This window comes from Alligator mississippiensis, chromosome 1, assembly GCF_030867095.1.
Source record: "Alligator mississippiensis isolate rAllMis1 chromosome 1, rAllMis1, whole genome shotgun sequence".
Classification (NCBI taxonomy): domain Eukaryota; kingdom Metazoa; phylum Chordata; order Crocodylia; family Alligatoridae; genus Alligator; species Alligator mississippiensis.
In genome coordinates, this window is record NC_081824.1 from 75,460,174 (window position 1) to 75,472,319 (window position 12,146).

A 12,146-nucleotide genomic window follows, 5' to 3' on the forward strand; every position below is an offset into this window, starting at 1 on the left:
GCTGTCACTTTGTTAACAAACCCAATTGTAATTGTTTTACTGAATTACACCAGCCTTGCTATTTTTTCCCCCTCAAGCCCAGAAGACCTAAAACATTCAGATCCACTTGCTGCCCTTCCTGCTGGCAGAAGGGGTTCAGCACAGCTGGCAGAGGGTTAGTGCCAGACACAAAACACAGGGCTGGGGCAAAAAACTCAGAAGCTTGCAAATCCAGGCCGTGCCTGTGTTGATGAAAAGGCATTACTGGGGTTTGAGCCTAGTGCAATTAGGAATCAAAGCTTCTTGGCAATAGTATCTGTCCTCACCTGAGTGTTAGGAGGTAGCTGACAATGTGCTTGGGCTGAAGATCTTCAGAGGATTTGTATAGAACCTCATCATACCTGAAGAGAAGAGGTAGAGGACAGTTCAGGGAGCAGCCTGCAACTACAAGGAAATAGATGACAGTGTAGCAGAAAGCCCTCTTTCCACATTTCCCTTCTGGACATTGAAATAACAGAAGCCACTTCTTGCCTGCATCTCCCCCCCACCCCCATTTTGTGCATTTCTTTTTCCTTCTAAGTATTGGCAGAGACCTAGCACACTCATTGCATGGGTATGGCAAGGCTCAGAGCAAGCCAGAAAGCTGAAGTGGCTTTCTGTAGGAGAAACCTAGAAGCTACATCTACATATCAATTAAGCTCAGTGTCACTAAAGAAAACAAAAGAACTAAAATATCCACTTCAAAGACTGTAAAAATATCCTGTGCTAACCTAACTCACTTACTGTCCCCAGTAGCCTTTGAGCCTCACTACCTCACATTGCATTTTTATATATTTCTCACAGTGCATTTTTATATTTCATCTGTCTCATCTTTACCATGGCATTTTGTATTTTATACTTTTAAACCCTTAAGGAATGTATTCCCTGTAGAGTGAAGTTACACCCTGGACCATTATTAAAAACTGCATTGAAGTTGCAATTGTAAAGTGATAAAATCTGCTATATTGGGCTGGTCCCCCTTGAGTGAATGTGAGTGTCTGATGATCAGTATGATGAGTGTATTAAATGACCATAGCCTAGCCAGAGGTACTTACCATTACAAAATTCTACTCTACAAGCCATTTTAGGCTAACTAACCCAAGGAACTGATTTCTGGGACTGAGCACCCACCTGATTGACTAATCCTGCAACCCTTAACAATACCATTATTAATTAATCAAAAATCACAAACTAACTCCCAAAACTGCACTACTGGCAGGCAAGACCCCTGTGACTAATAGCTGTCAGGCACTACTCAAGACCTATGTGGGATAGCGACCTCTGGATTGGGCAGCCAAAAGATACTGGGGGATCACACAAGTCTGCCAGAAAGGGGTAAAAGTCAGTGAAGTGTGACCCTCAATGGTGCCTTCATCCAGCACCTACCTACTGAGACAGAAGAACAAGCAGGCGACTCGGTTCTGGAGAAGACGCTGTCCTAAAGGAAGCTGACCATCGACGGCAGGCTCCAGGGCCTTGGATAGGTAGATATACTGACACCAGTGCTCTCACAGTCACTACAACAGCTGGGATCAGCACCAATGCCAAACACAAGCACCATTTTAAAACTGGTCTGTGAAATATTATACCCAACTCATTTTTCTACCTTGTTCATTTATTCTGTTGGTGCTGCTTCACAAATCTCCTCAATATTGCAGATTTCAGGGCTCACCACAGCTGCTCCAAAGCAAAGATGACAGTACTTTAGAAGCAAGCTTTGCTTTTAGATTGTGTTATCTCCCAGTGCTCATTGTGGATTCTAATGGGCAGAAAACGACTGTCAAAAAGCAGTCCAATAAAGGCAATGGCCTTTAATAAAAGTGGCTCTGAAGTTCCAATAGCTAAAGGGAGTCTCATAAAATGCTGTTTACAAAATACTGAAATACAGTCTGGCAAATGCCACATCACAGCACAAATGTACAGATTTGTAGCGATAACCGTAATAGTTCTGTTGTGCAGTGGGTGGCAGGAATTATCTAGCACCTGCTGGACACTTTGTTTTGATCTTCAAGGCCTGATCCCTTCCAAAGCACAATCATGAAAGGGGATCCATTGCCATTCTATTCTTGGATGCATTTCCAAGCCTGCCCCAGCAAACCGTATTCTTTGAGCAGCGGAGACCCTTGGCAACCTTCTCTCTCACTATCCGGTTACAGCAAAACTTAGGGAGTGGAGTCAGGGTAAGGACAGGAGTTGATAATCTCACAGGAACTGTAGTTCTAGGGAAGGGAATGCTCCATGTGACCCTCCCCTGAAGGCACACCACAAAGCCAACCCTTATTATTTTGTTTTACTGTAGCATTTAAGGGCCCCAAGTCACAACTAGGATCCCACTGTGTTAGGCCCTATATAAATGATGGTCTCCGTCTCTCATCAGTTTACAATTGATTCATGCATGCGCCATATTAATGGCTCTGCCTAGGCTTTGGTGCAACATTGCAGCTGGCAACTGCTAGTCTACAGCGGGGCTGTGTGGCTGTAGAAAATAGTTTTCAGCAATTGTCAGTTTGTTAGTGAAATGGTTATCATCACGAGTTGGTTTCCATTCAAGGGTGTTTAAGAGCACTAGGAAACGATTGATGGTACAAGTTTCAGTAAATTCTCAAGCTGCGATCAAACAAAAGGATGTGACAAGCAGAATAATTAGGTCAGCTTTTATGGGGCAAAGTGCTACCATAAATCTACTAGCCCAAGGGATTCACTGATCTGCAAACATTTTTCCAGGTTAATGATGCCTAGAACTGACCAGTTCAAAGGCCAGCTGTTTTTGTTCTAGTGTCAAAGGCCACAACCAAAACCTCAGGGGTAGGTTTTGACAGCTAGTGGGGGTACAGGTAGGTGGGTACTATGGAAGAGCTTCAAGAAGCTTCTGCTCCTGGTTACAAGGTGGGAGGTGTGTGGGGCAGATACAGTGCCCTGAAACATTCAGCTGTGTGTTTATTAGAAAATGTCTTCCTGGTGCAGTTCAAAGACATCAAGATGCTGGAGGATACTTAATACGAATCCCCCATGCTAAAGAGATGCACTTTCCACAGTGCCAAGATGGTTACAGTAATCACCACAGACAGACCTGGGCTTGCTTTCCACCTCTGGGAAATCCCCTAACCTACATGACGGGGGTAATACTGCTTGCTCAGCTTTTTGAAAATGTTAAGAATTATCAGTGAAAAGTATTAAATCCCTCGTAGACATTGATTTGTGGGTATCCCTGGTGGCTGCTGGCAGCTGAGGAAGATGCTCCATTCCACATGTCCTGGGGGCATTTTCTCACATAGTCAGAACTTTTTTTTTTCTATTATACAGTATAACTTGTTCACCATGGAGGTCACAAACCCTAAGACATGGCTTCTCAGGAGATAATATCTGGAAGGAAATCATCAATACCTGAGAAGATGCTGAAGGATTGATAGGGCTTGTGGATCTTGTAAACATGCGGCATTAATGTCAGCAAGTTGCCCATTTCCGCACATCTGCTCTAAACTAGAAAACAGGAGAGCACAGTGTCAAAGAATAAAATATTGGATTAAACATACTCTTGGCAAAGCTGCATAGAGATTAAAGCCAAATTATGCTTGAACACCCTCCCCCTCCCCCCAACATTTTCATTTTATTTACTATATTTACTTTCCTTGCTCAAACTGAATAAAACGTGTACTGGACTGATTTCAATCCAAGACAAAAAGCTACCATAAACTTCAGCCAGATGCTGAGAGCATTTATCAGTGACTTTGAGAGCTGACTGGAAGAAAAAAATATAGTTTAAAAGAACTACATCAAGCTTGACTTTCTCAAATGCGAACAAACCAACTGAGGAGTCTGACTAGGTCTGTGCTTACTTATGTCAACAGTTTGCCATTAAAACAAGTGATTTATCTTGAAATATAATATTTATTTTAAGAATTTTTAGAAATCCTTAAAGTATATTTTGGGAATTCCCAGATGAACGTAATAAAGGCTAGTGTTTGTCATCATAGTCAGTGACAGTCCAGTCAGTTTATTAGATTAAATGCTGTAGTAAGGTGCGTTTAGCAGAGCTAAATTTCTTGGTAACTTCAGAGAATCGCTGTGCTGCCCTGATCTGGAGGCTGCCCTGTTGAAGGCCTGTTTCCCTAATTTACAGCAGGCACTAAAGGAGGTTGCTACAACTAGAAGTTACTATGGCAGAAGTACGCCGTGGTATGCCAGGCCAGGGAAAAGATTATGGTCCTCTCTACCAGCCACAGGGAGATGGGTTACAAGTTCCATCTTCATTAGTTTACTGGGGCCGCAGGGATGTTTACTGTGAGCATTCACCTCAACTAGAGAAGCAAGACTGTTAAATCTGAGTAGAGCTTTCCTTGCTTCCAACTGTTATTGAGGCACTGAAGTTAAATGGAAAATTGCCCCACTCTGCATTATCCGCTCACCTGTGGAGTCTGGCATGTGTGTACTGCAGGAACACACCTGTGTCTCCTCGACTCTGGAGAACCCGATCCCAGCTAAACTGATAATCAGATGAGAGACGGCCCTTGAAATCCTAAAACGAAAGGTTAGTAAGTGCCATGCAGCTATTGCTCTTAGTGACAATGTATATTCTTTCAAAGAAGCAAACATTGGAAAATGGTTCAAACAGACCTGAATGATGAGTGCTGCAAGCCCAATCGTTTCTGCAGTCTCAAGAGGGTTTTCCAGTTCTTTAGTTGCTGAACAGGTACAAGCAAAAATAGATGATGTCAATCTGTGACAGTGAAATGGCCTCCTGGAGTCAGAGCTATAGGTGCTGACACAATAACAGATTTGGTCAAAAGTAAAAAAAAAATAAATAAACAAACAGCCCCCCTCCTGCCCCCCTCCCAAAAAAAACCAAAAAGAAAACCACCTGCCAGAGCGCCAGGACGAACAGGACTAGGTTATAAAACCTCTTTGGAAGTTAACCCATGCCAGTACCACAGACTAGCACTTTTTTGCTCAGTATGATTTGTAGAGCTTTAAGGCCAGAAGGGACTGGTATGATAGCCCAGCCCACCCTCCTGCACAACAGAGGGCAAATAGTATGTGGTAGCAAGATTTCAGTTTCTTCTCCTGAAACAAAAGGTTTCTTTCTGTAACTAGAAAATCCACTGGGCCACGTGCTCACAGCACCCTCAAGAGCCTCAACGACAAACTCTTCAGCCCCACACCTTTATGAGTGCAGCTGGAGAGGACCCATGGCAAGTGGCAGAAGTGCTGCTGCACAGCACATGGGTTTAGTGCCAGGAAGCAAAACAGTGACACTAACACAGGCCTGTTCCACTGAGATGAGAATTTGACCACATCGGTTTTTAAATCCCCATGGTTTTGCCTCTCCTCAGTTCAGTGCCGAGTTCCCTCCACCCTCCAATGAGCTGGCAGCAAAATTAAACTTACTAAAATCCTGCAGTATTAGACAGTGATTAAAAGTAGTGGTGCTCAATTTTCTGGGCCCATGAGCCAGATGAGTAGTGTGGGACTGCCCCTGCCTTGAGATGGGGCCATGTGCCACCTAATCCAGTGTGCAGGCCCATGCTCTTCAGCCTGTGAGGCTACACGGGTCCTGAAGTTTAATAGCAGGGAATTTTTTTTGACCCACGGAAAGTCCTGCAGGGCAGAAGACCAGGTGCCAGGGGCTGGATCCGACTGGCCAGCCAGGGGTTGAGCACCCCTGATTCAAATTATTATTCATACAGTACTACAGGTTTATATGATGCTTTAACAAACAGCTTAAATGTATCCCTGGCCCAGAAGAGTTTGCAATCCACGTACGGCAGGTACACTTCAAGGAAGGATGATAAGGAAAGACATGGTCAGTGCTAAGGCAAAAGTAATCAATGAAAGGCCGTGCAGAAAAGAGGTTTACAATATGAAAAGAAAGCTGGTGAGGGAGGATGTTTATTACACAGGAGGGAAGCTAATCCAGGCACAGATCCAGCATGACTGAGGCAGAGGGGAACATAAGGAGGCATTAAGGACTGAATAGATAACGGGGCTTGAATAAACTGTGTAGAAGAAAGAGCAGCTATAAGCATGGAAAGGTAAGTGGTAGAAGAGCTATGCTCAGTTAACAGTAAGCCAAGACGCTTCTCCCCAAGTACTTAAGTATGCCACATCAGGATAGGCAGGATTTTCAATGGCAGTTGTATGCCTAGCTCCCACTGGTCTTCAAAGGGAGTTAGGCACCCACTTGCCCTGAACGCTTTTGAAGTTTCACCTGCAGCGTCTGAGCACTTCACAAAAGTCAATAAATTCACTCCTACAGCCCACCCCGGGAGCATGGAAGGATTATAGTCCCTTCAGAGGACATGAAGTAAAGCACAAGGAGGTTAAGGGTAGCATTTACAGAAGTTCCTGCATGCCTTCACTGATGCAATCATCAACTTCCAAGTTCTGCTCCCAAGCTTAGACATTAATCTGCTGCATCAGTACAGGATGAAAAACCTGACTTCCTGCCAAAAGGACAATAACTTCCCTTGATTGCAGGGGTGTTGTGAAGCAAAACACATAAAATCTTTTGCAAGATACTTGGGAATCAGTGATGAGGAAAAGTTATTTCACATTCTAGCAAGGCCCGAAGTATTATTACCACTTGTTTATATCACAGAGATGGAAAAGGACAGATGGGTTACTGGACCTAGGGAAGTGCCAGTATAGGAGGTAAGGGACAGGAGCACTGCAATTTTTCTGAGAGAGAAATGAGTAAGACCTGACTCAGCTAACATTTTGCAGAAGCCATGTTTTGTAACATCCTTGTGCGGGCTTCATCCAAAACATCTTCCAGGAAAACCACCTCTCCTCTTCGAGTCTTCATGCCTTGTACTAGCCCAAAAGGCACATGCTGACACCTGTGTTAAAAACAACAGGACCCAAAATTATAATTTAATCAACAAATCTGCCTGCATTGTTTGCTCAGGGCAGGGCCCTGGACCAGGATCTGGCAGTAACACAAATGTTGTTCCAGTGTGAACAATTTGGTGACTTGTCAGTACCTCTCACTGCAGCAACCACAGTCATGGACTTTGCTCAACTAGGCAGGAAGGATTACTTTTCTGACAACCTATTATTCACATGCTCTCAGGAGGTGGTTACATGCTAGCAGCTTGCTAATGTAAATTACTTGGTAAAATAAGTTAAGGGAAAGGAGGATGTAGGGTGTTGCTTGAGAAGTCAATGAGATCAGAGTATCATAACAATACAAATCTGATAACTCAGCATCAAAAAAAGCAGAATAACAGTAACACAACTACAGGTGGGCAAGTGAGGCAGGAGCCTAAGCACTGACTCAGAGGGTTTGCCAGAATGGTGGGTCCCAAAGAGTCCTTGCTGCAGCAGCAGTCCTGCATCAGGGCAGTAGCAGCTGCAAACAGAGACGCAGCAGCAGCAGCTGGGGTCTTTGAGTTCCTCTGTCCCTTTGAGACAACTATTGATCTCAGCTCCAACCCCAGCCTCTGCTCTCCAACTGGTTTTGCCCAGGATGGAAAACTTATTAGTTATACCTGTAGGTCATAATATCTTATCATGTCTACATTAAACTAAGAATATATTTTAATCAAAACTAGTGCTAAAATACATCAGCTATTTCTCTGTGCAAGATACCCAAACACTAGCCTTATTCAGAACATCCTTTTTCAGAAACATAAAACAATTTTAGTCTGACACTAATATGGGCAAAAGGAGCCAGAAACATTTTTGTAAATAGAAATCCTTCTGTTAAGCAGAACTTAGTCTCTGTCTCTTTTAACCTGTGTTCAGATTGCCAACAACAATTAGAACCAATAATGGTGTTTTTTGTGATGGATTTTTGCTTTTCAGAACTGAAATGAACCCTAATTTGCTAAAACTATGCCCCCCAAAAGCATAATTGCTTTTAACATATCTATGTATACCATGCACAGATACTGTACTATGAAGTCTTTGACAGGAGTTATTTCCTCCTTTCCTACTTTCACATTCACATCAAAATTTAAGAAGGTCCTTGATGGTCATCTCTTATTTTTCTATAAATATGCCTATCCCAATAAAAAAGATACACATGATGATACATGCATACGTACCTCTCGGCCCATTCACAGTCCATGAGCTTCAGTATCTGGAACAGTTTCTGAAAGTGGGAGCTTTGACTTTTATCTGTCTTAGGGGAAAAAAGTGCATTTTAGAAAATACTTCCACTTAGGCAGGGACAGAGCAGAGCTAAAACACAGGAAGGCAGACTGGACTTGAAAAGTATTAAGCTTAAGTACTAGGACATTAAGGTTTGGCACCTTAGTAGAATAAAATTATTTTATCTTTTTGAAAAGTGATTATTTTAAAAGATCCATTTTAGTCCAGGACACTGAATTAAACTGCAGCCATCACTGCTGCAGTCACAGATTCTGCCCATCTCCCATAAAGTGACACCTCCATATTCATGGCAATGCTTTTGCTATTGTCCCATGATTTATGTCATCATCAACTCTTGCAGTTCTTTTGAATTCAAATACTGGACAGAAAACTCATGAAAGCCTATCAACAATGTGCCTGCTTGTGCTGAAGAAGCTTTATTGAAAACTATGAGGCACTCTCTTCTTGGCTAACCCCTCTGACTCCATAGCACCATTAGACCCATAGCTTTTACACAACATATCAGCAATTATGGGGTGGGACCTATTTAATTTGCAGATTTGCAGATTTCATGGAAACTGCGACATCAACAACAACAACAATTAATAAAAATAAAATGCTGGCTCCCCAGTAGGAACCAGTCTTCGTTGCCAGGAGGGGAAGGTGCTGGCCAGCAGCATGGTATGAAGGGCAGCAGACAAGATGGCAGCTACTTCCTCGTCCCTCCTCCCCACACTGAGGCCTCTCCACCAATCAGTGCCAAGGGACAAGACCTGCCTGCCAATCAGCGCTGAAGGGCAGGGCAACCACAAAATATCTGCGAAATTGGCTCTGCGCGCTGTAAGCAAGCTGTGAAAACCCTTTGTCTCGCTGCAATTTAGGCAGGTCCCTAATTATGGGGCCTGGTATCCATGCTCAAGATACACATAGTAACCACACACGCTGTACAGTGCTCATCGCCTCAAATTAAATATGCATCATCTGCATAATCTCAAACTTTGATTAACCACTACTGTGACTTAAAAAAATTATCACAAGAATAAATCTTTTTTCCATAATAGAACAGATTTGGTCCTGATCATGTGTGATGCAGGTCCTGTCCCCAGCTGAGAAGGCAGAGCTCACCACTACTCCTCCATTCTTGTTCACTCCTGAACTTCAATCCCCCAAGCCCTATTTGACAGGCTGGAATAAAGTACAAAGATGATTACTGCCTGGAGTTTCTAGAGCTAGCAATGAGTGCAGGTTTTGTTCCTCAAAGCATCATATTGCAGTCATACAGCCTTCTCGTCTCTTCTGAACAAGCAAGATATGATATCTGATGTATCTATAATCACACCGGTCATGCCAATTTTTATAGGATCAAGAACCTAAACATAATTGCCTGCCTGTTATTATAATTATTAGGCAGGACCATGACCTTTAAATGGGATATAAATGCAAGAGGGTTGCTTTTACAATAGTCTCAAGTAGATTAATATTAGAATTTAATAACAAAAAAAATCCAGATTAAAAACTACTGCTAAAAGAGGTTAGGTTGATAGTATATGTCAGTAACTCAAGGTAAACTACATTACAGAAAGGTTGTAATGATCCTAAAAGCAAGTCTTGGATTAGGGTTTTGGATGCAGTGGTTCTGCAGCTCAAGTTAAAGTTTAAAAAAAATCCAAACTTATTAAAAGTCATGGGAATGCAGGATTAAGGCACTGAAACAACTTTATCCCTGCCTCAGAGTGATATTATAGGAGTCAGAGAAAAAAATGATGAAAAATGGTTTTTAAAGTCTGTTTAAAACTTGTCTGATTCCTCGAACAGAAGATGTAGGGCAGAAGGGACCTCAGGAGGTCATCCAGTCCAATCTCCTCAAGGTAGGGTCACCCCTGATTAAAACATCCAAGTCAAGTTTGTCTAGCCTAGTCTTAAAAACTTCCAAGGATAGAGACTCCACAATATCTGGGCCACATATTCCAGTGCTTAACCACTGCTATAGTGAGAATGTTCTTCCCAGTATCCAACCTAAATTTCCCTTGTTGCAAGTTAAAACTGTGGCTCCTTGTCCATTTGTGGAACACCTTGTGGCCACAGAGAATAATTTAGCTCCATCCTCTTTTTAACTATCCTTCAGGTATTTGATTCAATATATTTAGTCTCTAAGCTAAATAATCCCACTTCTTTCAGTCTTTCCTTCTAAGTCATGTTTCCTAGTCCTCTCTGCTAGACTCCAATTTGTCCGTATCTTTTTTGAAGTGTGAAGCCCAAAACTGGATACAATACTCCAGGTGAGGCCTCAGCAGAACTGAATATAGCAGGGAAACCACTTCCCTTGATTTGCAAGCGACACTCCTATTAATACAACCCAGGATGCTGTTGGTCTTTTTTTTTTTTTGCAAGAGCACACTGTTAGCTCATATTCATTGTATGGTCCACTGTAATCCCCACTGTAAAAGTAGTAGTCAGTCAATCCTCAGTCCATACTTGTGCATGCAACTATTCTATCCCAAGTGCATGACTTTGCACTTGGCCTTACTGAAATGTTTTTCAATTTATTTCTATAATATAATGAAGAAGTTTTGCCCCCAGCTTGAGTGGAACATTCAACTGAACCTTAACTATGGTACCATTACTGCCTCCAGCATCAACCTCACATATCTTTGTAAGATGCTGAACTTTGTGTTTTGCTGTCCTCCCTAGAGGCCTTCATGAAATAAGTGGTTGGATCTGTGAAATTTGTTATGAATGATGTTATGCAGAGTTACAAGCAATAAACTGGTTTAATGTTCTTTAAAAAGCTTTATAATCTCATAAAATAAGACTCAAAGATCTTTGGGTAAATGTCTTATATAATAAGATGTGAGATACAAGATTGGGACCCAACCCATTGTATTTAACTATTATATACCTACCAAATACAAAAGTCCTCTGTACTGATAAATTATTCATAGAAATCTGATCTCAGATAACCTATGGTCAAATCCAATTTGCATCAAATAAAACTCAGCCTGTGATAGACATTAGAAACTCCCACCATGTAACTGGATATAATTCAGCACAATTGGCTGGCCTATTTGTAAGATAACTTCAGGTCAGTCTTCTTGAAATCAGCCTGCAATATTAATCCCTCCCTTCTACGAGCAGCAAGTTTAGCCAATACAAAGAGATAACAGTGCCAGAAATACGGTTCAGTGTTCAAAACTGTGAATGTTTAGCAATCCATTCCTTGTGCTTATGAAAAAAATAGATTAGATATTGACTAGAAGACTTAGGAGTTAATTTCCCTTTCTAGCTTCTATCAGACACTAATTTCAATGGCCAAATAGTCCGCCTCGAAGATTTAAATTTTTGCTGCGGGTATCATAAGGATTAGGTCCAGGAAGCATGAGAAGACAGACACTAAGTCACGTGGGACCAAACAGTTATTAAGAGTTGAAGTAACTGGCCACTAATATCCTAAGGCTGCTTCACGGCACTGACTCTGCACTTGTCTATCCCATCATCATAGTTTACAACCTTCACCCTCTTTAGGCATAAAAATGCTGAATTAATTTTTCTTTGAGGTTGAATACAACCTCCCTTGGCTGTATTAGCTCATGACAGTAACCATAGCATATCGATAAAGACAAATGTAAGGTACTACACCTGGGAAAGAATAAATCACAAGCACAAGAGGGACCCTTAAGGTCCCTTCAAACCCCAGGACATGAGCAACTGTGGGCATCAGCCACCAGTATAGCAGTAAACATCTCTAACTGCTGTGCTACCAGGCAGCTTCCTGTAACAGGGAATGGGATGTGTTGCAGTTGGTATAAAGAATATGATTCCTGTGACCAAAGAGGGAACAACAAGCTCATGGGTACTCCCAGAAGGAAGGAAATAAAGTGGCAAGATTATTTACTCAAAGGTATAAAAGAAAGTTCTTGGGGATCCTGGTTTTACAATCACTAGTTTTGGTGATTTTTCAAAGACACTGCATTCAGTAGCTCATGGGCAACAAATGCATTCAGTAATTTTGTACTGAATAATGAATGCATAATACAAAG

The 12,146-nt window shown here is 42.0% G+C and overlaps 1 protein-coding gene across 2 annotated transcripts in view; it reads right to left on the reverse strand.

Moving 5' to 3' along the window:
- RARS2 (arginyl-tRNA synthetase 2, mitochondrial) overlaps positions 1 to 12,146 on the reverse strand; it is a 64,989-nt gene that overhangs the window by 3,837 nt on the left and 49,006 nt on the right. Inside the window, exons 13-18 of one of the 2 annotated variants that reach the window (XM_006264073.4) lie at positions 8,064 to 8,140; positions 6,730 to 6,854; positions 4,633 to 4,700; positions 4,425 to 4,534; positions 3,403 to 3,498; positions 306 to 380 (exon numbers count right to left, since the gene is read on the reverse strand). In XM_006264073.4, coding sequence (XP_006264135.1) covers positions 306 to 380; positions 3,403 to 3,498; positions 4,425 to 4,534; positions 4,633 to 4,700; positions 6,730 to 6,854; positions 8,064 to 8,140 — 551 coding nt within the window. The other variant, XM_059731874.1, reaches the window with a different exon arrangement.